The sequence below is a fragment of the Cololabis saira genome, chromosome 2 (genome assembly GCF_033807715.1).
Source record: "Cololabis saira isolate AMF1-May2022 chromosome 2, fColSai1.1, whole genome shotgun sequence".
Classification (NCBI taxonomy): Eukaryota; Metazoa; Chordata; class Actinopteri; order Beloniformes; family Belonidae; genus Cololabis; species Cololabis saira.
Window position 1 is genome coordinate 52759907 of NC_084588.1, and position 27562 is coordinate 52787468.

Consider the following 27562-nt stretch of genomic DNA (forward strand, 5'->3'; position numbering starts at 1 on the left):
CATATTCAGAACATGTTGAGCAGTGTTATGTTTCACTTGGAGACAGTGTGTATAAACTGAATATTTAAAATAAATAAGTGTGCTTTAATTCCCTTTTGTATTTTCATTTAGACTCTATTATAGGAATTACACACATAGGAATGTCCACAGCATTTCAGTGTCAACAAAGGTCGAGCTACAAGATTCTGAGCACATAATTGTAGTTTGTAAGAGGTTGACAGGTAGTTATTTTAGATTTCTTGTAAACCTGTCTTGAAATGTAAGATACTGGACCTCGGTAAGCTGGTGGGACACCGGGTGGTGGAGAATTTCCCTTATTTTTAAATCCAAAACTTGACAGGTTTGGTCCACGCACACCTCTCCCAACGGTGACTGAGACCAGAAACCTTACTGAATGCGTCTTCTCCTCTCCCTTTGGTCGTGTTTCCCTCCTCTGAACTTGTGGATATGCAGCTGAACATAAATGTTAACACTTGTAAGGAAGTAACTATCGCACCGCGCCGTGCACAAACTGTGTTGGGGTCTAAAACTGGTAATTTACTGCCCGAGCGGTGCAGACTCCATGATCCTGTCTTCATCTGTCCTGATGGCGGTTTTCCTTCCGAGTGCAAAATGCTGAAGGAAATTCCTGAAGGAATCTCTGCAGGGTGGTTTGTTAAGCTTCACTCAATCGTGAAATGCAAAAAAGTAGAAGAAGCCATAAAACACTCTGGCAGGTATACAGTAGGAATAGTTTTATTTAGTGAAATTGTCTTTTTGATGTAAAAGGCTGTACATAATGTCTTGTGTGTTATTAATGCTGTAAACAATCCCATTTCTGCAGGTGTGGTCAAGGTAAAGCTGTCAAATATTGCAAAACAATTAAAAAAAGGTTTTATCAAAACATTTATCAAAAATTACAAATATTTCCATCAGTTTGAAAATATAGTTGATGTTCAATAATAAATCTCTCTAGCTAAAGTCTAGGATGTTTCAGCGGTGAACCAGTGCAGCACCTCGTCCTTGTTCTGGGCCACCCAGTCCATGTTGGTAGTAGTCTTGATGAGCGCCTGGCCGAGCAGGCCGGCCGCCGGGCCCGACTCCCGGCCGTGTTCCTGGATGAACTGCAGCAGCTGGAGAGACGAGAGACGAGAGACGAGAGACGTTCAGCGGGACTATCGGGTCACGTTCAGAGAAAATGCTGACGATCACATCAAACATGACGGAGAGGGTGGAGACCAGGGACGTGCGGTCAAGGGAGGCATCACAAGTAAAAAAATACATAAATATAACATCAAATTTATATTAAAATTTGTCCACTGATCTTTATGTATGTAATTTCGAACAATTTTTATAGTCAAAATCGCTGAATTTGCCTATTTCCTGTTCAAATACGGGGCTGAAACGTGAGGTGAGGCAGCAGCGAGCCGAGCTTCACCTCTGATTGATCAATCCATCAATAACTGGGCTGATACGTGCGATTGGCGCTGGTTTCCGTATCTCTGCATGTCCCAATATAAAGTTTGCAGATACGTTTATTTGACCTGATTTTCCACAGTCTGGCTAATGTCTTTAATCATTAAAGTTTAATGTTTGTTAGTGACATATTTAGTTTCGCAGATGGGAAATAAAACCGCAGTGAAAAAGGCCCAGGGTGAGGCGGACAATACTCTGCCTCACCTGAAGGGGGCGGACGTGAGTCAACGGGTACAAACACTTTTAATTTCAATCTTATAAAAAAGAGATTAGACTAAGAAAAATACAATAGAATATTTAAAAACTAAATTCTGGCCTCAAATAAATTATTCTTTCTTTTTCTTTTGATGCTTTTTGTTGAGCAATCTGTATTAAATGGATTAAAGTATCAGAATTAAACGTTTTAAAAACAACTGAATATTTCACTAAAGGTCAAAATGTAAATCTGTGGTTTTGTACACCGGTCTATACTCTCATTTATGTTGTATAGATTATAGAATTGCGACGGCCAACACATGGAGGGTGTAGAGCAAAAGCACGTTTTTTCTTACGTATCTGTAATATGTACCGTGTGTGCCCGTGTGTTTTTTTGTGAAGAATGCTGATGAGATATGAAATAACCAGTAGCTAATTGAATAAGCTACCCTTTTCGCTTTTTGGTTTCTATATTTGTAAATCTGACACTAAAGGAGTCAGTGCCTCACCAACCATGAACCTCAGCGCACGTCCCTGGTGGAGACGGTACCTGCTTGAGCTCAAACTCAGAGGAGAAACGCTTGGTGACGCCGCTCAGTATTGCATTAAAGTCATGACTGAGGAAAAAGCATGAAAAAAAGAGAGATTGAGGGTTTAGATAATTTTTTCCAGGATTCAAGTATGGAATATGTAATAAAAGTTGTTTCATATCATAAATTCATATTTTCCGAATAAAGAGAGAACTCACTGGTTGAGTAAGTGGTCCCAGTTGGCTCTGACGAAATCCCAGGCCAAGGGCTGGCCGACGGGGTTCTCTGCGACGTGAACGATGACGAAAGCAACATCCTGCTTCCGGATCTTCTCCGGCTGCAGACAGTACAGCAGATACCTGGAACACGCAGACGTTTTACATTAAAACTACTGTTTACTGAAGCGTACTCCTAAATTAAATACTTACCTGCTGTATTTTTAACAGCTTGTGCTTTTTATTATTTTACTTCTTTTCTTATCATTTTATTTCATTTATTCGTTATTTAAGCGTACTCTTAAATTAGCAACCTGTGCTTTTATTATTATTTTACCTTATTTTCTCATAATTTTATTTACTGTACAATTATGTCTTGCTGCTTTTAATGTCCACACATTAATAACTCGTGGCCACGCATTCATAACTCGTGGCCACGCATTAATAACTCGTGGCCACACATTAATAACTCGTGGCCACGCATTCATAACTCGTGGCCACGCATTAATAACTCGTGGCCATGCATTAATAACTCAAGGCCACAAGATAATTAATGTGTGGCCACGCATTAATAACTCGTGGCCACGCATTAATAACTCAAGGCCACAAGATAATTAATGCGTGGCCACGCATTAATAACTCGTGGCCACGCATTAATAACTCGTGGCCACGCCTTAATTATCTCGTGGCCACGCATTAATTATCTCGTGGCCACGCATTAATTATCTCGTGGCCACGCATTAATAACTCGTGGCCATGCATTAATAACTCAAGGCCACGCATTAATTATCTCGTGGCCACGCATTAATAACTCGTGGCCATGCATTAATAACTCGAGGCCACGCATTAATTATCTCGTGGCCACGCATTAATAACTCGTGGCCATGCATTAATAACTCGAGGCCACAAGATAATTAATGCGTGGCCACGCATTAATAACTCGTGGCCACGCATTAATTATCTCGTGGCCCCGCATTAATAATTCGTGGCCATGCATTAATAACTCGAGGCCACGCATTAATTATCTCGTGGCCACGCATGAATAACTCGTGGCCACGCATTAATAACTCGTGGCCACGCATGAATAACTCGTGGCCGCGCATTAATAACTCGTGGCCATGCATTAATAACTCGTGGCCACGCGTTAATAACTCGTGGCCATGCATTAATAACTCGTGGCCACGCATTAATAACTCGTGGCCACGCATTGATAATCAATGCGTGGCCACGTATTATTTTACTCGTGGATGGCATTATAACCTAATGTCTGGACTTCGTGGATGCAACTTCCTTGGTGGGATGGCCACGCATTAATAACTCGTGGCCACGCATTAATAACTTGTGGCCACGCATTAATAACTCATGGCCACGAGTTATTAATGCGTGGCCACGCATTATTTAATTTTTTTCAAATGTCACCAGAGGGGCTCCGTACAAAAGAGAGCAAATACGGTGAAGTAGCAAACGTGAGCCGGCAGGTAACCACCGACCTGTTAAGCAGCCAGGGCTTCCTGCTGCAGGACAGAGCATGTGCGAGCTTTTCAGCCTCTGAGGCCACGCTGGAGTTCTTGTACATGGTCCAGGCAAAGTCCCACTCCGCCTCCCCCCCTGCTGCCACAGCGTTGCAGTACACCGTCAACCTCAGGCTGGGAATGATGCTGGAGGGGTTTGGAAAGGGGAGAGGGAGGATGTGAGGTCACAAAGTAACGACACTTTTCCACTAGTACCTACTCAGCTCGGCTCAACTCCACTCCATTTGGTTCTTTCCCACTAGAGGTCTAACCGCGCCGAGTCGATACTTTTCTGTAACTACTCTGCTGAGGTTCTAGTCGGGCTGTGATGTCATCACACTCCAGGCCACCGATTGGTCGGGGGGTTGGAGTCAGACGTCTGAGTCAGGACGTGACGTCAGAGTTAGAGACTCTGACGGAGATTCTTGTTCATTTTATTCCACCAGCAACGGCAGCAGAAGTCTGTTTGGTGATCCAACTCTGAGGTGCAGATGTTCATAAACCTGGTGCTGAGGAGAGAATTAAAGGTAACCCTTTCTTTTACAGTACAGTAATAACCAGGTAATATCATGGTAATTACACTGTAATTACCTTGTATTTACAAGGTAATTACATGGTAACTACCGGGTAATTTACCCAGTAAGTACTAGGTAATTATTACGTATTTTCTTGTACCATGTAATGGAAATTATAACCTATATTAGAGGTAGTTACCAGCTAATTACACTTCAATGACCATGTAGTTACCTTGTATTTACTATACATTTCATGGATAACTACCGGGTATTTACCCATTCATTATTGATTCATGTATTATCAATGGATTGGTGCAGGTACCCCCGAGGGTGTAAATGACTCTATTGACCTTGTAATTAACCTGATAGTTACCATGTTTTACCTGGTGATTGGCAGGTACTTACCTTGTAGTTACTTGCCCAGTAATTCTATTTCCTAAGTATTTACCCAATAAGTACAGACATTTTTTACTGGTAGTTTGCAGAAAAATACTTAGTAATTACCTGGTACTTATATATATATAAATATAAATAATTCATGTAATTTCAGAGTAATTACATGGTAAATTGACTGGTAGTTACCAATATTAACCTAGTAAATACCTGTAATTTCCCTCATAGTTCCTAATATCTTTGTAATTACCTAGTAATGTTTAGTTTAAACAACCAGGTATTTACCATGTTATTACATGGTAAATACACATAATTACATGGTACAAGAAAATACGTAATAATTACCTATTACTTACTGGGTAAATTACCTGGTAGTTACCATGTTATTACCTTGTAAATACAAGGTACTACTAGGTAATTACAGTGTAATTACCATGGTATTACCTGGTTATTACTGTACTGTAAACAGCAGCTTCTCCAACCTCTTACTTCTGCTCCAGGTGCTGAATTTTTATGGAAAAGAAACCAGGCCGAGTTGAGCCGAGCTGAGATGAAGTAGAGCCGAGTAGGTGCTGGTGGAAAAGTGCCAGAATACAAGGAAAGTTACAGCAGCAGAAACTGGACTCACTTGTTGGTCCGAGGGTCGTTCATCCACTGTTTGAACCAGCCGGTTGTCAGCTCCCTGCAGCCCGGGACTCCTGCACTGCAGGCGTGGGAGACGGCGTTCACCTGGTTGTACCTGGACGGGGAAGAATCAGGAGGGTAAGGGAGACATAATGAAACATGACAGATTTATTAAGATTTTCTATAAGAGATCTTTTGCATTTTAGCAAATGTTTTTGCACCGACTTGAAAGGAGTTCAATCTAAACTGAGCGCTGCCTTGGTGGCCCCTTTTTAAGTTGTTCCGCCTCAGGGTCATTCACACTCACAACAAGGCAGAATATCGGCGCATGAGTCACGTCTGGTAAAAGTGCATGTCTGAACTCATCGTTGAACTCGTGTCGTTAAACGGGAACAGCGGCATCTTAACAGAGATTTGATGAGACGACTGTGGGAAAAGGGTTAACGCGTCCAAACCCAGCACGAGAGAGGTAACATTTAGTTACGAAAGGTGTGTCACATTTGCACAATATTCTTAGGCACATTTATATGGAGCTAGAACAGTCTCATAATTGACAAATGCACAGACCGATTTGCAAATACACACATCGTTTCACACATGCACAGAACAATTCACACGTGCGTAGGACAAGATATACAAATGTATTTTTTTTTTCATATTAAATCGGTTTTATTTTTTACCACATTCCGTTTATATTTTTTCAATTTTGGTCTTTTTCGGTTTTAAATTTTTGAGTATTTGGTTGTTTTTTTTTTTTAATTCTCTTTATTAAGGTTCTGACAGCATTACAAGTATATCTGTTCAACACTTCTATAGAACCACTTTTTTTTTTTTTTTCTCCCCAAAATTGAACATTTTAATGGGAGAACACAACTCAGCAGGACACACTAAACAGACATACTACCCCAGTAAGGAAAACAAAAAAAGACAAAAAAAACACACAAAACAAAACAAAAAGTAGTAGTGGGGCAGAGTAAGACAAATACGGAAATAATAAAAACTAGACAAAACAAAACACACACCATCAGACTGGCATAATGATGTCCGAATTGCTAGGGCATGCTGTAGTTATTTCACATCATGTTAGCTAGGTAAACCAAAGTTCACTCCAAGGGGGTCCACTTTGTCCAGAACGGGCTGCCATATCTTGATAAATCCCTTGACATTGTCGTGGAGGGTATAGGTCAGTTTTTCCAGAGGGAGTACTCTCAGTACTTCCTTATACCAATCGTCCAGTGTCGGAGCATCCTTGGAAATCCAGAAAGTGAGAATAGACTTCCTTGCTATGTACAAGAGTATTCCAATCAATTTAGCATTGTGGGCATTTCTTGCACTGTCTGCTTTAGCTGCCAAAACATACTGCAGAGGTGACAGTTCCAAATCATATCCAACCAAAGTAACCACTTCATCCTTCACTTCTCCCCAGAACTTTTGTACCTTTACACATTTCCAAAACATATGTACATATGTGCCCACTTCAGTGTCACATTTAAGGCAGTTAGGAGAGGCCAGACCGAGTCTGCTCCTCAGTAGTGGTGTAAAATGGAGTCTATGTAATATTTTAAATTGTCTCTCTCTATCAGCATTACAGCTCAGAATAGTGAGTGTATTTCTTATAACTGCTGTCCAGTCATCCTCATTTATCTCACAATCCATATCACTCTGCCATTGCCTACGGATGTGATCAGTAGAGTAATTAGAATTTAGGCCAAAGGTTTCATAAACATGAGAGATAAATCTTTGCGGAATGGATTGTTTGAGAATATTTTCCAAAAAAGACTCATTTGGGGCATGTAGGTTTTTTGGTATATAAACAAATGTATTTTTGATGCGCACACAAATATAACCTGATTTACAAAAGTTTTTTTGTCTGTGAGCTGCGCTGGATTTGCGTGTGACTTTTGAGACTCCCCTGATGTGACTCGATCCACAAATACATTTTTTTTAACACGGAATGATTTGCAACCAATCAGATTGAAGAGGCGGATACAACTGCGTTCACTTAGAAAAGTGATAAATATTTCGAGTTGGTGGAGTAAAGATAAATAAACAGCAACAGGAGATAAAAGATAAATAAACAGGATGGAGAGGAGGTCACTGTTCTGCTTTTCTTGTGATCTCGGTAAAGAAAACAGCGTGATCAAAGATGGTTTGTGGGGCTGTTCAACCAGAGCCGTCAGGAGACTGCACTCCAAGTCCTGCCGATGCAGCAACTGATGATGAAAAACAGCAGAGATATTTCTGTATTTGAACTAGGGGTGTCTTTCAGGAGAACGAGCCTGTTGACGCGTCAAATGACGGGGGTGAATATTGCTGCAGGTCGCGTTCTGGCTCTGGCCGCAAATATTCATCACTTTTCTAAGTGAACGGTGCTAACGCAGTTCAAACAGCAGGTGTATCCGCCCCTTTAATCTGATTGGTTTAGAGTAAGTCGTGTTTTATCCACTGCTCTGCGTCTCCCACGTGGGGTGCGCTCTTATGATTGGCTGAAACAAAGGAAGACATCTGATTGGTTGCAGATCCTTCCGTGTTAAAAAAAAACATATTTGTGGATCGAGTCACGTCAGGGGAGTCTCAAAAGTCACACACAAATCCAGCGCAGCTCACAGACAAAAAAACTTGTAAATCAGGTTATATTTGTGTGTGCATCAAAAATACATTTGTATATCTTCTCCTACGCACGTGTGAATTGTTCTGTGCATGTGTGAAACTTGTCCTGTGCATTTGTCAATTATGAGACTGTTCTAGCTCCATACAGTTATACATGATAAACCTTTATTACAATAAAGGAAAGAAAAGAACAGAAGATGAGCGTGTTCATCGCTAATCACACATTATTCCCACGGGTGTCAGTCACAAAAGGAAAGAAAAGAAATTATTACACGGTTTGAAACAGGCAGCATTTTAAAGTCCTTACTGATCGGTGTGTTTTTCTGGGATCTTTGTCCAGTTGAGAGTAAGATCTCTGAAGTACCGGAACAGAGGGGTGACCTGCTTTTTAATGTAAGCCTAAAGGATGAAGATGAAATATTAAATCCATTTGCAAGAGTTATATTTGCTATAATCTGCACAGCGCTAACACTCCCCATCCCAACTCATCTATCCATGACGTGTTAGTTGTGGACCTGCATGGGCCCGTAGACCTCGCTGCGGTCGAACATGACGAACAGGTAGTCCAGGTTGTGCGTGGCCGTGTCCCAGGGCAGGTACTCCACCTCCTTGTGCAGGAACCGGGTCGTCCTCAGAGCCAGAGTTATGTTTACGACCTTCGCTCTGAACATCAGACACATATTCATGAAACTGCACTTCTTTAAACATCTTTAACAGAATTTTGCATTACAGGACTGTCTCAGAAAATTTGAATATTGTGATTTTCTGTAATGCAATTACAATACCAATTAAAGCTGCAAGCAGCGATGAACGGGCCCTCGTACTCACGGCCACCGCCCCCCATAAGCATATCAGAAATGACACCACCCACGACTCTCTATGTCAAACCATTCCAAAGTTATAGCAGAAAATCGGGACAACCAATCAGAAGAAGGGGCGGGGCTAATTAAGGCCAACGAAGCTTAAGGACTCATTACAGAGTCCCATGACACCACCCACGACTTCCTATGTCAAACCATTCAAAAGTTATGGCAGATAAAAGTATTCTAGGGGGCGCTGTTGAGCCGTTAGGCCACGCCCATTAATGCAAACCATGAAATATCAAATTTATCGCCAAGTCTGGCTTGCATGCAAAATTTGGTGACTTTTGGAGAACTATCAAATATGGACCAATCAGATGAAGGGGGGGCGCGCCTTTTGGCGTCTAGCGTTGCCACGGTAACACTTTTGAAAGAGAAAAGTAATGCGCGTAGTCGCAGGATGGAGACGCACATTTTGATGTATAACACACCTGGGTGCACGTTACGGTTTGGGCTGAATTAACTGCCGAAGGAATGGCATAAATTTCGCCAAAATGACACGTTTAATTCAAAATGGCCGACATCCTGTTCGGTTTCGGGCATGACCCAAAGAGACTTTTCTTTAAGTTGTGCCATGATACAGGTGTGTACCGATTTTCGTGCATGTACGTCAAACCGTATTGTGGGGCTTGAGGCACAAAGTTTTCAAGGGGGCGCTGTTGAGCCATTTTGCCACGGCCATTAATGCAAACCATTAAATATCAAATTTATCGCCAGGCCTGGCTTGGGTGCAAAATTTGGTGCCTTTTGGGGAACTATCAAATATGGACCAATCACATGAAGGGGGGGTGCGCTTGTTGGCGTCTAGCGTCGCCACGGTAACACTTTGGAAAGAGAAAAGTAATGCGAGTAGTCGCAGGATGGAGACGCACATTTTGATGTATAACACATCTGGGTTCACGTTACGGTTCGGGCCGTATTAATTCTCGAAGGAATGGCATATATTGCTCCAAAATTACGCGATTAATGCAGAATGTTCAAAATGGCTGACTTCCTGTTCGGTTTCGGCCATGGCGCCAAGAGACTTTTCTTTTAGTTGCGACATGATACAGGTGTGTACCGATTTTCGTGCATGTACGACAGACCGTATTGTGGGGCTTGAGGCACAAAGTTTTCTAGGGGGCGCTGTTGAGCCATTTTGCCACGTCCATTAATGCAAACCATTAAATATAAAATTTTTCGCCAGGCCTGACTTGCATGCAAAATTTGGTGACTTTTTGGGGACGTTTAGGGGGGCAAAAAGGCCCTCCTTTCGTCAGAAGAAATAAAGAAAGAAAAAAGAAAAATTCCTACAGATACAATAGGGCCTTCGCACTGCAAGTGCTCGGGCCCTAAAAATGTCATAAATTCTGGATTCAATACAAATCAACTGAAATATTGCAAGCCTTTTATTATTTTAATATTGCTGATTATGGCTTAAAGTTTAAGATTAAGATTCCCAGAATATTCTAATTTAGGATATAGGATATTTTAGTTTTCTTAAACTGTAAGCCATGATCAGCAATATTAGAAATGATTAATATTAATATTAGAAAACTCAAATATCCTATCTCAAAAAATTTGAATATTCTGGGAATCTTAATCTTAAACTGTAAACCATAATCAGCAATATTAAAATAATAAAAGGCTTGCAATATTTCAGTTGATTTGTAATGAATCCAGAATATATGACATTTTAGTTTTTTTAAATTGCATTACAGAAAATAAAGAACTTCATCACAATATTCTAATTTTCTGAGACAGTCCTGTATTTTTTATAAACTATGTCCTCACCTTGCCAGATTAAAGGCATCGTCAATAATCTGAACGCGGTTGATTAATGGGATGTCCTGAGCGGTGAGAGAGTTTAGAGGGTGGTGGTTTAGAAAATGCTGCAGAGACGTAGTAAACGTCGTAGTAAACGTCGTAGTAAACGTCGTAGTAAACGTCGTAGTTAACGTCGTAGTTAACGTCGTAGTGAGCGTCGTAGCGCGCGTCGTACCTGATGTCTTGAGTTGAGCTTGGCGAGCAGACGCTCCCAGTTGTCGGCGTCGTAGTTGACCCGGTAGAAGCCCTTCATGTCCACGTTGGCCAGCAGCCACCCGGACGGGCCCAGAGCCAGGTCCGTGTTGTTGGCTGGTTACACGCAGGTGGACAAGCTGGGAAACCTTTCATGCAGCTTATCTTTACTCATTTTAAATTCAACGGTTTTACATATCAGTTAGACCAGGGGTCGGCAACCCAACATGTTTTATATCCATATTGGACCAAAAACACAAAAAACAAATATGTCTGGAGCCGCAAAACATGAAAAGTCTTGTATAAACCTTAGAATGAAGAAACACATGCTGCATGTTTCTATATTAGTAAGAACTGGGGAAGATTATTTTTTTCATTATGCACTTCGAGAAAAAAGTCGAAATGTCAAGAAAAAAGTAGAAATTTCGAGAAAAAAGTAGAAATGTCAAGATTAATGTTGAAGTACAATCTTGAGACAAAAGTCAAAATGTCGAGAAAAAAATTCCAAATGTCGAGAAAAAAGTTGAAATGTTGAGAAAAAAGTTGAAATGTTGAGAAAAAAGTTGAAATTTTGAGAAAAAAGTCGAAATTTTGAGAAAAAAGTCAAAATATCGAGATTAAAAAGGAAAGGAAAAAGTAGGAAAAAAAGAGAGGAAAAAAGAAGAAAGAAAAGGAAAAAAGAGAAAAAAGGTCAATCATTTTTGAAAAACTTCCAGGAGCCACTAGGGCGGCGCTAAAGAGCCGCATGCGGCTCTAGAGCCGCGGGTTGCCGACCCCTGAGTTAGGAGAATATATATACAGTACAGACCAAAAGTTTGGACATACCTTTCAAACAAATGGGGAAGTGTGTCTGTACTGTACACACATATATATATATATATATATATATATATATATATATATATATATATATATATATAAATATATATATATATATATATATATATATATATATATATATATAATTATTAATTATAATTAATATAATAAAATATAATAAAAATATATTAATCATGATGTATATTTATCCAGAACTTAGAAAGCACATTTCAGAAAGGAGCAGACGTGGGACATGAGAGCAGAAACAAACACAAGAAAACAGAAAAGCACTGGTGAACAGAGAGGCAACGACATGAATGAGTCTTCAGTCACATTCTTGTCTTTATGCTGATTTTAAGAGTTATGTTTCCTTGACTTTATTTTTGTGTAAGATTTTTTTTTTTGCTGTTTTTCAGGCCTGTTCTGTGTTCAGTTCCACCCCTCCCTGTCTGCCTCTCCCTCTGATACTTCTGTCTGATCGTCTTCCCCCGATAGTTTCACCTACTCTGGTGTGGACCATAAAAAGACGGTCAGGTTTACCAACAGATAGACGTGTCTGTGAGCTCTGCTACCTCTGCAAATGAGGCCTGAAACCATCCCATCTGAAGAGTCCTCTCCCAAGCAGAGTGAAATATCACTCTTGGGTTTAGATACAGTAACTACGTGTTCTGTCCTAACAGTGAGCTTGCTGACTTCTGGTCTGAAGAAGAATTACGATCTATATTGAATGTTTTCCACTTGTAAATACTTGATTGATAAACTCCAAACGGATGAGCAGCAGCAACCATTTCTTCACTGAGATCACTGCTGATGTCTTTCCTCCGTGGCTTTGTGTCAACACACATGCACATGCTGGTGCTTAGCCCTCTAATGTGTGTGTACTTAGGGCCAATCCCAATCCCCCCCCTACTTTCTACCACTAGCCCTAAAAATGAGTAGGGCCCTTGTAATGTTCCCTAGGGATTGGGACACCACTTGCTCCGTCACTGCGTGGTTTACGTTCGGGTACGTAAGCGACTGCGTAGTTACGTTTGCACAAACGTCACACCATATCAGGAAGCCCAGAGATAAAAGCTGTTTTAATTTCAGCTGTAGCGCTGTTAATATGCCACTTTATTAAGTTTTAATATTTTTTCATGCGTAAAAGTAACCGTTAAGATCCCCAACCTGGGCTCAGTTTATCCAAATAACGCCTGTTAAGAAATTTGCTCCGATGTTTTCGGGATGAGAAGAGCCGCCGGCTCGGGAGCTGATTTATGGTTCTGCGTTAAATCGACGCAGAGCCTACGGCGTAGGGTACGGTGTGCGTCGCCGTACCCTACGCCGTAGGCTCTGCGTCGATTTAACGCGGAACCATAAATCAGCCTTTATTCTGGCGTGATCTTCGCAACAACGGGCAAGCGAGTGATTATATACATTCACTGAGTGAATATTATGAAAGTAAAATATATATTTCTCGCTAGAAATGTAATCAAAACGCATTTTTATGCAGAAACTAACTCAAAATATTGATTTTATTCACTAAAAAATAATAAATGTCCGCCATGTTTTTTTTTTTGATTCAGTCTGCAAATGACGACGTAAAGCATTCTGGGAAATTTTCTCTGGCCCTCGATCAGGGAGTCAGTATCTGAAATCCCTCGCTCTGTAGGGCTAAATTGATGCCCCCTAACCCTCGATATGTGCACCACCGCTACATGCAAAGAGGAATTGGGACACCATTACCCTCACGGGAACGCGCAAAATGTAGGGTTAGGACTGAAAAGTAGGGGTAGGGGGGGATTGGGACTGGGCCTTAGTTAGCGACACGGCACCTCTGCATGTTGACATGCGATGATGCAACATGCACGGTGTTATTGGTTGCACAAAGTTGTGTTGACTATATCGTTGTGTTAACGATATTTTAAATGTCCTGACATATAAAGCGAGCAGATGGAGGAGGTGGAGGTGGAGGAGGTGGTTCTCTGGTGTGGTGGCTTTCGTACCTTGGTTGCTAAGAAGCCAGAACTGCTGCTCAGCTCCACCACTTTTAATCCAGGTGATGGGGACAAACCACTCATAGCTTCAACCACATTCGTCCAGCCACACATAAACGTGAATAAAAACAATAGGAACAAAAAGAAAAAGGTGAATAAATGTGATTAAAATAAATAAATAAAAAGGTATCATGCATGCAGACCTGATCCATTAAGAACTGGACCTTACCTGAACTGGGAGGGTCTCTCCACCACGGAGTCCTGATCCAACAGGAAGTGTTTCTGAGAGACTGTTCCGGTCTGGGTGTCGATGGTGATCAACGGGAACCCCATCTGTTTCACCCAGCGGTCCATGATGTCCTCCACGGGGCGGGGCAGGGAGATGCCGGCTTCATCCACCGCCTCACGAAGGGAGCAAGAAAATCATTATAACAGAGTATATATGTATGTAAACTGGGATGATGACTTCAGAAGATCCATAATATCCTCCAGGTTTTTGTAGTTTATTGGGTAAAAGTGTGTCATTTTGTCCAAAATTGATTTGGATTGGACCTCCCAAACTGTATCTTAGATCGTATTGAGAAAGAAATGGACGCTGCGTCGTTAGGACCAAAGACGAAAAGGATCAGACAGACTGTTAATGGAATGATGCAAGAAAAGAGATATGGAAGATTTCATCTTTTCATGTTCTCAATGCCAGATTCTCTTTTAAGTTGTGAGGAGAAATATGACATTACAAAAGTGATAAAAGCTTAAATATTACATTTCAAATATTACCTATTTGAAATGTTTAGTGTGTCCAAAATGTAAATAATTGACTGGTGAAATTAAATAAACAAGACAAAGCATGAATTATCTATAGTTGTACAGAAAACTAGAATTCAAGTGACTGTATTTTTCATACTTCAGCTTAAATGCTGTATACACTATATAACTGTTACAGTTACACACATGTAGTTTAAGATTAAGATTCCCAGAATATTCTAATTTTTTGAGATAGGATATTTGAGTTTTCTTAAGCTGTAAGCCATGATCAGCAATATTAAAATAATAAAAGACTTGCAATATTTCAGTTGATTTGTAATGAATCCAGAATGTATGACATTTTTGTTTTTTTAATTGCATTACAGAAAATCACAATATTCTAAGACAGTCTGAGACAGTCCTGTATATATATATATATATATATATATATATATATATATATATATATATATATATATATATATATATATATATATATATATGTATATATATATATATATATATATATATATATACAGTATGTACATATATATATCTCTGTTATGATTGACGGCACTCGACATCTGACCAATCAGACAGGTGCAGTGTGACTCGGATTTGTTGATTTTTTTCAGTTTTCAGTTTTTTATTCAATATTTATGTATTATTTCAGGTTGAATGTTTTTATTTAATATTTATTCATTTCAGGTCTAAGTTTTTTGATGTAATATTTTTTAATTTCTTTAATATTTATTTATTGCAAATTGATCTTTTTTTTATTGACTCATACAATAAAAAAAAATATATATATACACATATATATATATATATATATATATATATATATATATATATATATATATATATATATATATATATATATATATATGAGACCATCAGATATAACAGTATGAGTAGCAAAAGGGGAATGTTTTAAAGAACTAAATTGCTTCCGTGTTACAGATTAAGGTCTGCGATTTCATGCATTAGTGACTTAGAAATAAAAAACAACCAGAGTGTACTAATAAAGCTACTGTATCTTACCATTTGCAGGTGCTTCCACAGATCTGTGGATACTGTATTTTTATACTTGAACTCCTCTAAATAAGTCTGTGAAGAGAAGATAACTCCTCAATTAAGAGGTAGATGCAGACGACTAAACTGTTACACAACCACATTAACAGATCAAATTTAGTTTAGATGTTCATACTAACATGAAGTCCTTTCAAAAAGACACTTTCCGTGATGAACTTCGAGAGCATCCTGAGGACTGCAGCTCCCTGGAATGACAAACTATTAGCAGTTTTATTGGGAGACGTATGAGCTACGATGGAGCAATTACAGGATGGATTAACGCAGAGCAGTGATGAGTGTGTGATGTCATTCACGCCGTCGGGGGAAGGTCTCACCTCATCACAGAGAGATCTGTTTGACTCATTAGCTGAGATCAGACTCTGGATCAGAGCTGGTAGAGGAGCCAAAAATTGTACTCAAGTAAAAGTACTGTTACTTCAGAATAATATGACTCAAGTAGAAGTAAAAAGTAGTCATCCAAATAATTACTTGAGTAAAAGTAAAAAAAATACTAAAAAAAACTACTCAAGTACTGAGTAACTGTTGAGTAACGTCTGATTTAAAAAAATAAATCAGACGTTACTCAACAGTTACTCAGTACTTTAACACAATCATTCAAACAGACAAAAGTATAAAATAATCATCTTCAGGCAAATTAAATCAATAAAATAATAAAATAAATTAAAATTAATAAAAAATAAAAAAAATAGCTTAACTTAAAATAATCTTAAAGTAAATTCAAGTAGTTTAATAAATAATAAAATACATAAAATAAAAGAATAAAGAAATAAATTAAGCACAAATAGCACAAAATTTCAAGCCTTTGTACTTTTCTTTTTTAACCAGCAGAACTAGAACAAACATGAACTCATAGAAACTCTGTGTGTGTTTGAATCTGTGTAAATGTGACAAAACATGCAAAAACTAACATTTTCCCCAAAGAATCACTCAGTGATGTCATGAGATTGACGCGTACGTGGATAAAAGGGATAAAAGAAAAGTAACAGCTCAACGTAGCCTAATGTAGCGGAGTAAGAGGAACAGTTTCTTCTTCACAAATCTACTCAAGTAAAAGTATAAAGTATAGTGATTCAAAACTACTCCTAAAAGTACAACATTTCACAAAACTTACTCAAGTAAATGTAACGGAGTAAATGTAACTCGTTACTACCCAGCTCTGCTCTGGATCGTTGTTAGGACTCACCTTGCTGTACGTGATGGAGTCGAACAGATATCTGATGAGCTCGGGCGTCAGGATGTCGTCCTCCTTGTAAGAGAGGGGGCGGGAGTCGGCCGACGCGTCCACAGCCATCGCCTGGAGGATCTCGTTCAGTACTATCAAATCCTTCTGCAAATCAGGCAGATTGACGTCACACGTGACGGATAAAGACGATCAACGTGTTTCTGAGGCCACATTAGGAGGACAAAATAGGGCTGTGTTGAAAAAAATCGATTTTCCGATTCTTAATCGATTCTCAAATTAATCCCTAAAAATCGATTTGTATGTCTAAAGATCGATTTATTTTGGTATTTTTTTGTTTATGCCCAAAAAAGGAATGTTTTGTTGGACATAAGAGTAACTGGTGCCATGTTTTTGCCTTTAAATATGTTTAAAGGTATGAATAAAGTTTTCAGTTATAATTGCATATTTTCATTACTTTATATATTGTCTTGGGGTTACATTTGCATAAAATGCTAGAAAACCAAATGCTCAAAAATTAAAAACCGAAATAGACCGAAAATGGAACAAATAAAAAAGGAATGTGGGAAAAAATAAAACTGATTTCCTGCGTCTCTGTTTCCTCCTGGATCTGTTTGGTAATTCTGACCCACGATGTTTCTGTTTCAGTTCTATCAGCATTCTGGGAGCTGATTGGTCCTTACAGCATCATTAGCTGCAATACTTGCTGTTTAATCTCAATATAATACTAGTATTAATATGTTGCAGAACTACAGTCATATCATTCATGCAACAGCTGAAAAAACAGTTTTAATAACACTAACCCAAATCAATATTGGAATCTAATCGAATTGGATCGAATCAAATCTTGATAAATGATTCTGAATCTTAAGAATCGGAATCGGACCGATTCTTGACATTTGAATCGATCCCCAGCTCTAGGACCAAACTCACCATATCCCACGTCGGCTCGGCGTAGTCGACCCCCAGGTAAGAGATGTAGGTGGCGAAGCCCTCGTTGAGCCACAGGTCGCTCCACCACCTCATGGTCACCAGGTTCCCGAACCACTGCGGACAGACCTCGGTTACTGGGCAGGCTCTCAGAGGCATCGGCGAGGGCAGGTGGGGCTGGACGCCGCTCTGTACCGCTCTGTACCATGTGAGCCAGCTCGTGGGAGATGACCGACACCACCCACTCCTTGTCTCCGTTGGAAGACGCCCGAGGGTTGTACAGCAGCGCCGTCTCCCTGTAGGTGATGAGCCCCCAGTTCTCCATGGCTCCACCAGCGAAGTCGGGGAGAGCAACGTGATCTGTCAATGGCAATTTTATTTATATAGCACATTTAAAAACAACCAAGGTCGACCAAAATGCTGTACGGTATATATTAAAATGAAACAATACCAAAAGAAAATACAGTACAAAGTGCAGAAACAATGAAATCACTAATGTACTAGGGTGATCAATAAAATAGTAATAAAAAATAGACCACAAACAACAGACACACAAAGTGCGCAATCACTTCTCACAGTAACCACAGATGTAGGCCACTACTCCCCGTACACCAAAAGCCAATGAAAAGAAATTTCCATTTCAAAGATGACTTAAAAACCTCTACACTGCAAAAACTCAAAATCTTACCAGGAATATTTGTCTTATTTCTAGTTAAAATGTCTAATTTTTAGTCAAAAATCTCATTACACTTAAAACAAGAGTCATTACCAGAAAAATAACTTGTTATTTGACAATTTCACCTGTTTCAAGTAAATTTTCACTTGAAATAAGTAGAAAAATCTGCCAGTGGGACAAGATTTATCTTCTTATTACAAGCAAAAAAATCTTGTTCCACTGGCAGATTTTTCTACTTATTTAAAATGAAAATCTACTTGAAACAGGTGAAAATTGTTGTTTTTTCCAGTGATGAGTCTTGTTTTAAGTGTGATGAGATTTAAATAAACATTTTTTAAAAATTTAAAATAAGTACAAAAATCTGCCAGTGGAACAAGATTTTTTTGCTTGTAATGAGAAGATAAATCTTGTCCCACTAGCAGATTTTTCTACTTATTTCAAGTGAAAATTTACTTGAAACAGGTGAAAATTGTTAAATAACAAGTTATTCTTCTGGTAATGACTCTTGTTTTAAGTGTAATGAGATTTTTTTGACTAAAAATGAGACATTTTAACTAGAAAATGAGACAAATATTCTTGTTAAGATTTTTTACAGTGCAGGGTCAGAGCAGATCTAATGTTTAGTGGCAGCTATTCCACAGCTTAGGGGCAGCCACTACAAAGGCTCGGTCACCTTTTGTTTTGAGCCTGGATTTTGGGCCGTCTAAGATCTGGATCATAAAGGTCATCTCAGATGATAATCCGGTCCCCCTGGGTGTGTGTCCTACCTGACTTGCTCAGGGGGTATGAGGAGTTGTAGTACTTCTCAAAGAAGGCCAGTATGGGTCCGGCCTTCTCCAGGGCGTAGTCCCCCTGGCCGTCCTCCACGGCCTTCCTGCGAGCCCAGACCCGGATCTAGGAGAGGGGGGACACGGACACTGCTGTGACCCGCTGAGCCGAGCTCTGAGCTCTGAGTCCTGCAGAGGGCGGCAGTGCAGCAGCAGCAGCATTAACAGCAGCAGCAGCAGCAGCAGCAGCAGCAGCAGCAGCAGCAGCAGCAGCATTAACAGCAGCTTATTTAAATTATTAAATGTGGTTTCATCCTTCAAATCAAAAGTGTTAAAAAAGAGCTGAAATGTGCAGAATATGTTCCAATCTGACTCATTTCCTCCAAAAGTACGACAGCAGGGATTCCCTCGGGGTCTCCTGATAGGCCCGGCAGGTTCACCTCCCTCCTCCAGCGGTGATTTCCCCCCCATCAGGAAATAAACTTCACAATTCAGAGCAGATACTACCGCTGCACACGTTTTCATAATTAATTCTGTCTGAGTTCAGAGACAGTAGCACATTAAAGTTTATTGCTTCTGCGTCGCGGCTCAGAGGTCATTCTGTTTCAGCTCGTGAACTCACAGGGTCACAGTTTAAACTAACCATCAGATTAAGGGGAAACAAAGTAAGATATAATATGCAAAAGAGTTATAATAGAAATGGGAATATTGAATAGCTGATTCAAAGCATCTGCATGTTTTTCCTCCTTTGAAACAAGTGTTTATGACCTGGTGCTTCAGGAGATACTTACCAAAACATCCTCCTCCGGGTTCGTGGAGACATACGCAAAATCACACACAATGAACGCCAGCAAGTAGGTGGACATGATCTCGGTGGGTTTAAATCTGGTCTGGATTAAGGTCTGGCCGTCCACGGTGATGTTGACGGGGTCTGGGTGGAGATGAAGCAGAGCAGAGATACGGGGCGGCCCGTTATGTTCGCAGCTGCAATAATAAAAGGTCATCAAGGGCACATTTCTACGGAGCGCCTCTGGTGACATTTGAAAAAAATTAAATAATGCGTGGCCACGCATTAATAACTCGTGGCCACGAGGTATTAATGCGTGGCCACGCATTATGTATCTCGTGCCCACGCATTATTTTACTCGTGGATGTCATTATAACCTACTGTCTGGACTTCGTGGATGCAACTTCCTTGGTGGGATGTTATTCATCATTAATAACGGTAATTATAGTCTATTTATATTAAAGAGCAAGAGTATTGTCATGGCGAGTGTTAATAACATGTGACATTTGAAAAAAATTAAATAATGCGTGGCCACGCATTAATAACTCGTGGCCACGCATTAATAACTCGTGGCCACGCATTAATAACTCGTGGCCACGCATTAATAACTCGTAGCCACGCATTAATAACTCGTGGCCACGCATGAATAACTCGTGGCCACGCATGAATAACTCGTGGCCACGCATGAATAACTCGTGGCCACGCATTAATAACTCGTGGCCACGCATGAATAACTCGTGGCCACGCATTAATAACTGTGGCCACGCATTAATAACTGTGGCCACGCATGAATAACTCGTGGCCACGCATGAATAACTCGTGGCCACGCATTAATAACTCGTGGCCACGCATGAATAACTCGTGGCCACGCATGAATAACTCGTGGCCACGCATGAATAACTCGTGGCCACGCATTAATTACTCGTGGCCACGCATTAATAACTCGTGGCCACGCATTAATAACTCGTGGCCACGCATTACTAACTCGTGGCCACGCATTAATAACTCGTGGCCAGCATATGCGGCCTTACCTATGTTTCAACCGTTTCAGTTGAAACGGGCCCCGGCCACCAGGGGGCCCCCAACTGACTGACAAAAAAATAAATGCGCAAGGAAGACACAATAATAAATCACTACCCGCCATTAAACTAACCAGCTAACATCCAAGAAAAATGAAACGAACATACCAGAGTGGTGCTGAAAAGCAAAAATTAGCAGATATAAAAAAGAAAGCTGTGAGTAGTGTTACCGGCCAGCCCGGTCCCCTTTAAGGCAGTGTCTGTGTTCGGGTGTGTGTGTGTGTGTGTGTGTGTGTGTGTGTGTGTGTCTGTGTTCGGGTGTGTGTGTGTGTGTGTGTGTGTGTCTGTGTTCGGGTGTGTGTGTGTGTGTGTGTGTGTGTGTGTGTGTGTGTGTGTGTGTCTGTGTTCGGGTGTGTGTGTGTGTGTGTGTGTGTGTGTGTGTGTGTGTGTGTCTGTGTTCGGGTGTGTGTGTGTGAGACGTGTGGGTGCAGCGGAGGAGAGAGAGGGAGATGCAGGTGTGCGCGTGTGGAAGACCGGTACACGTGTTCAGTTACTTTTCAGTGTGTCCTCCGTTAGCTTTCAGTCGTCGGCCCTCACGTGTTTTGTTTGCTCTTTACAAGTTTGTAATTAAATGTGCAACGTTGCACGGACAGTATTTTTCCTCAGTCCTTTTTTCCTTCACTTTCCCCGGACTCCTAGACAACCGCTGGTTACCAGCAACGAGCCAGAAACCGTATTTAAATACCAGCTCTCCCAACTACGGTTCGGAGATAGGACTGGAAATTAAGAAAGGTAACAGTAGTCTTCCGAAAGTGACCTCTTTCTTTGGTCCAGCATCTGCACCGACTACAGCAGCGGCTGCCGCCCACTCTAATAACACCAACGCAGTAAACGCATCCATGCGTCACGCATGGATGCGTTTACTGCGTTCTTTCAGCTTATAATGCGTCACGGACGCAGGACACATAGCTGGCAAATATAGTAATAAATAGGGCCCCATGTTAAATATTGAAACGGGCCCCCTGATGCCAAAGGCCGCCACTGGTGGCCACGCATTAATAACTGTGGCCACGCATTAATAACTATGGCCACGCATTAATAACTCGTGGCCACGAGTTATTAATGCGTGGCCACAAGTTATTGATGCGTGGCCACGCATTATTTTATTTTTTTCAAATGTCACCAGAGGGGCTCTGTAGATTTCTCATCATTCAAACGTTTTTTAAGCTAAAGAGGAGGCGGGTCGCCTCGGGGTCGGGGGGCGAGCGGGGACTTGCCGTAGTTCATGGCGTTGGACAAAGCCACGGTCTCCGGGGGGTGGATCAGGGTGATGTGGAACACAGCTTTCATGGCGGGCTCGTCGAAGCACGGGAAGGCCTTCCTGGCGTCTGTGGGCTGCATTTGAGTCGTGGCCACCACTCTGACGGAGCAGGAGAGTCAGATATTAGTCCAACGAGAGAAACCCTCGCCGTGTCAGGCTGGTGTGGTGAGGACCCAGATGCAGGAGAGAGAGTGGCCGGAGGCAGGAGTTCTCAAAAAACAAGGATTTATTAACAAAAGGCAAGGACCAAAAAACAAAAAAAACAAAAGCGCTGCTTGGCAGGACCAAAAAATAGAAACAGGGATCAAAACCTGGAGCAAAAACAGGAAACATGGAGTGAAGCACAGTACGGAAACACAAGGAGCAAGAATGGTAAGGGAATGACAAGACCAGATATACACAGGGGATAACGAGACACAACGAGACACAGGTGCAGACAATCAGGGCAGATGGGACACAGGCGGGGCAGAACAGAAACTCAAAGACTGGGGGGAATGTCAAAGCCTGACACGCCGTTGCTTACCAGGGATTACCAGAGTATTTAGCTGTCATTAGTTCTGCATCAATATGACACCTATTTACTTTTCTTCTGGACCAACAAGGTAATTCTGAAGTTAAGTTTATGATTTCATGTGGGGAATTACAGAATAAAATAGAACATTAAAGCTGCAAGCAGCGATGAACGGGCCCTCGCACGTGCAATTTTCACCAATAAAGGTCAAGGACTGAAAACTAAGTCCGATGACACCACCACGACTCTTTATGTCAAACCATTCAAAAGTTCTGGCAAAAAGTAGGAACTATCAAATATGGACCAATCAGATGAAGGGGGGGTGCGCTTTTTGGCGTCTAGCGTCGTCACGGTAACGCTTTTGAAAGAGAAAAGTAATGCCCATCGTCGCAGGATGGAGACGCACATTTTGATGTATAACACACCTGGGTGCACGTTACGGTTCGGGCGAAGAAACGGCCGAAGAAATGGCATAAATTGCGCCAAAATTACACAATTAATTCAAAATGGCCGACTTCCTGTTGGGTTTCGGCGCCAAGAGACTTTTCTTTAAGTTGTGACATGATACAGGTGTGTACCGATTTTCGTGCATGTACGTCAAACCGTATTGAGGGGCTTGAGGAACAAAGTTTTCCGGGGGGCGCTGTTGAGCCATTAGGCCACGCCCATTAATGCAAACCATTAAATATCACATTTTTCGCCAGGCCTGGCTTGGTGCAAAACTTGGTGACTTTTGGGGCACGTTTAGGGGGAAAAAAGGCCCTCCTTTCGTCGGAAAAATAAAAATAACTAGAAAATTTCAGGAAATTTTGATATGGGCATGCCCTACCGCCCATTCGTCCCCTCTCGCTGCTTTGGTTTGGGGCTGTAGTGGTTGTGTTCGGGGCGGTTCTATGTCAGTTTGAGGTGTTTACGGTTGTATTGCATTAATTCCAGTGCTTGCTGCAGGGGGTGTAGTTTAGATTGTTAATAAACCTTTGGGGACTTTGGGCACGATGGAGTCGCATCTAATGATGTATGCCATACATGGGTGCAAGTTCCGGTTCAGGCTACGTTAACGGATAGGTTTTTTTTTCCCCCATCGTAAAAAAACCCATCCGAATGAATGGGGCCATTTGGCATGGATTTTGACATAAAATTTCCCTAAATCACAGCTTCATGAAATTTTAATATCTTTAAGTCCACAGCGTGCCGAGTCGGGGAACATTTGTACGATGTCTCTACGATAACCTGTTGCCTAGCAACAAGCGTCCAAAGTCAAACGGAAAAAAAAAAAATTAAAAGTCAATATCGCAAAAACTCGGCCGAGCAATAAGCGTCCAAATTTTTGCCTTTTTTTTTTGCTTTTTGGCATCTATTGTTGCCACGGTAACACTTTTGACTGAGAAAATTAATGCCCATCGAGGCACGATGGCGACGCATCTAACGGTGTATGCCATATGCATGGGTGCACGTTCCGGCCGTATTAACGGACGAAAAAAGAGTGCGGAATAATAAGGAAGAAAAGGGAAACCTTTTCTGTATACTAATATATCGCCTTAATTTTTCAGGTTTTTCGGGCGTGTTTTATTTTTTGGGGATTTTTTTTTTCCACATCCGAGCGGGGTCATGCTGTACACCCGCTGGTGTGACGTGGGACTTTTGCGACTTTAGCTTGTTAGCAAAATGCTAGCAACATTGCCATTTTGGCCATTCTGGACGATTGCAATATGGTCATGCCACTACTTGGCATGCCCATAACAAGAAAAGAAAAAACCAGAAAAAAAAAAAAATCCTACAGATACAATAGGGCCTTCGCACTGTCAGTGCTCGGGCCCTAATGAACTGAATTATTGTTGATGGGTCACCCTGCACTGGTACCACTGGGGCAGCTGATGTGGAACCGTTTCTACGGGATGGTATGAATGAGGAGAAAAAAAAAAGATCAATCTGAAAACATAATATGATTGACGACTAGATTTAAGAGCCGTTCTTCACAATATGAAATAAACCTTCTCTTCAGGCCTGAGACGTGATATAAACGAGAGTTTTGCTTGTTAGTGGCCTCGAGCATTTTCACACAGATTTTGGTGGGAAGTAATTAGTGCCAACTGCTCATTTGTTGCTTCTTGCTGCTGCTTGTGTTTGGGCTACACTGCAAAAACTCAAAATCTTACCAGGAATATTTCTCTTATTTCTAGTTAAAATGTCTCTTTTTTAGTAAAAAAAAATCTCATTACACTTAATATCTGCATTCAGACTACCGGCCCCAATCTGATATTTAACACATCAGAACAAATACAAGAAAACAAGTAATCAGTTCAGATCTGTGTGTTCTTGCAGAAGGTCCATGTGGTCGCCATGGAAGCTGCAGCCGTCGGCGGAGCGTCATCACAGCCCGGACCATTCAGGTAAACTGGTCGGTCAGCCAGGTAAGGCCAAGGCAGGAATCCTGCAGGACTGCTGTCACTCTTACACCGTGTCCTAACTGCATGCGACAAAATCAATTCCATTGCTTTATTTTCTATTGGACTGTCCTAACTGGACGCAGCGACGCAGCGTTTTGAGCTGAACATTTGTCGGACGTCCTGCTTCTATTTTCTTCCTGTCGGTCGCGTTGAAAGCCGGTTGAAAGCGCTGTAGGAAACGGTCACGGATGAGGAACGGCTGATCCAGTTAGTTGAAATGAGAAGTTATCTGTATGATTCCTCCTCATTTCACTACAAAAACCTCAATAAAGTGGCAGCTGCTGGAGGGAGATGGACAGAGAGCTGGACGTTTCACAACTTATTATCTAAAACTTGTGTCTTTTTCATTTACCTTAATGTGATACCAGTCTCTGCTTAGCGAGAGACTGACCAATGGGAGTCGCGCTCGCTTTGTCACGTCCGTCGACCTCGCTGAGCTGCGCGGATTCCAGTCAATCAGCGCGTCGCGAGGTGCTGCCACTTTAGGAGCGCAGGGGCGGGTAGTGCGGCGAGGAAAAAACGCGTTTCAGCTGTCAATCAAAATAACGTGGGGGCCCATAACGCTTTCAGTGTTTCAGGACAGAGAGTGTTCGATGTCACGCAGCGCGACGCGATAGTCGGACGCTCGCGTGCAGTTAGGTGTTAGAGACAAACTGTTGCTCTGTCACATCTTGAACGACACCAACCTCCACTTGAAATCCTACATCAGCCGGCAGGCCAGCTACGGGTTGAATCAGACTTGGAAACACTGTCAAAAACATCTGTCTGCACACCTGGACCAAGATACACCCTGCTTATATTGAGAGCTGGGTTTGGGCTGGCTTAATTTGGCGCCAAGACAGTGCTCACGCGGAATTATACCATTTTCCGTGTATATACCACGGAAAATAGTGGTGAGAGGTCGTGGGCATTTCACAGATTTTTGTGAGATCAGGTTGCATTTTAGGCTGCATGTTCACTTTTTAAGGTCAGAGCTGGACAGGACCGGGCTAGATCTTTCCTCTGGTCTCCATTTCCAGTATCAGGCCCCGTTTCCACATAGCCGGGTATTTACAAAAACGGATATTTCCCCCTCTACGTTTTTAAAAATTCCATCGTTTACACAAGATCGTTTTCAAAATCTCTTCGTTTACATGAATCCGCATTAAATACGCTGTTAACGTCATGCCAGCCAATCAGAATCCTGGAAAGAACATCAACAAATGACACGTGTCCAGTTAAGGCTGATTTATGGTTCCGCGTTACACCAACGCAGAGCCTACGGCGTAGGGTACGCGGCGACGCACACCGTACGGCGCGCATCGCCGCGTACCCTGAGCTCCGTTTTCGTGTAAACGAACGGCCAAAACGCATGAAAACACCACCGTTTTTGCTACGTGTAAACGGGGCCTAAGTGTGAAAAGGAATAAACCACCATTCAGTGATACCCGTCTCTCCTACAACAGAATCTACTGACAATAAAATCAAATCTTTGATTCATCTGTAATTAGAAAACAACAAGATCATACTTTTTTACCCCGTCTTCCTGGTATTCGCTGCGGTAGAAACCTCCCAGGTCGTCGGACAGCTCCCCCTCAAACTGGGTGTAGATCTCGTATCTCCGGCCGGCCTGCAGCGGCCGGTCCAGCTGCAGCACCAGGTACTGGGTGGGAATCTCCAGCCAGGAGTTCCTCAGGGCGGGTGCCGAGGCCCCCCCCAGGCCTCTCAACCGGGCGTGGAGTCCCTCCTGCACGCTGAGCCTCAGCTTGTGGGAGTGCAGGAGGACGAGGTCCGTCTCCCTCGTGCACCGGATCACCACCGTGGAGTTTCCGGTGAAGACGTACACGCCGTCCTCGTCGGGCTGCAGCCGCGGCCGCAGAGTCACGTGGTAGGAGACGGGAACCACGGAGTCGGGGAGTCTGTAGCGCTGCCAGGGCTCCGTGGCGGGGGCAGGCGTGGTGGAGACGGGCGTCTCTGCCCCGGACGGAGGCATCTCCACATTCCTGGACTTCTCTTGAGCGTAGATCACGGAGAGGGCCACGATGACCACGGCGGCGCCGACGCCGGCGGCCACGCAGAGCACCGCCGCCGGCCTGCTGACGTAGAAACCTTTCCCCATGACTCCACCGGAGAGGAAGAAGAGGACAGGAGGATGAGATTCATGCTCTGCTTTGGGAAAGTTACGCCCTCATCAGTGAGGTTTGGCTGATTAATCAGAGATGAGGTCGGCGTCTACTGTGGTTGACGGAGCTGCAAATGTGTTGAAAAATACTTTTTCTTATCAGTGAAATAACAGAACTATCAGAGTCCCAGCCTCGATAAGAGCTGGCCCACTTGAAAATGTTAAGGAAAGACGTTTGGACGTCCCGTATTATCTCCCCCACCACAGTACACCCCATCCTGTA

The 27562-nt window shown here is 42.0% G+C and overlaps 1 protein-coding gene across 2 annotated transcripts; it reads right to left on the minus strand.

Annotated features, from left to right (window-relative positions):
- Positions 1-703: 703 nt before the first annotated feature.
- On the minus strand, positions 704-27302 carry LOC133464883 (aminopeptidase Ey-like). Of its 2 annotated transcripts, none has more exons than XM_061747077.1 (20): positions 26687-27302; positions 22177-22319; positions 19885-20024; positions 19094-19220; positions 17856-18010; positions 17654-17767; positions 16724-16867; positions 15660-15725; positions 15490-15555; positions 13931-14103; positions 13711-13787; positions 10890-11023; positions 10682-10737; positions 8564-8711; positions 8356-8447; positions 5443-5553; positions 3886-4053; positions 2399-2539; positions 2201-2267; positions 704-1112 (listed from the first exon to the last, which is right to left on the minus strand). In XM_061747077.1, the coding sequence occupies exons 1-20, from the start codon at positions 27274-27276 to the stop codon at positions 963-965; spliced, it is 2862 nt and encodes a 953-aa protein (XP_061603061.1). In that variant the 5' UTR covers positions 27277-27302; the 3' UTR covers positions 704-962. The 2 variants fall into 2 exon arrangements, with proteins under 2 accessions (XP_061603061.1, XP_061603070.1); XM_061747086.1 differs by having other exon boundaries at positions 705-1112; positions 26695-26840.
- Positions 27303-27562: the final 260 nt, after the last annotated feature.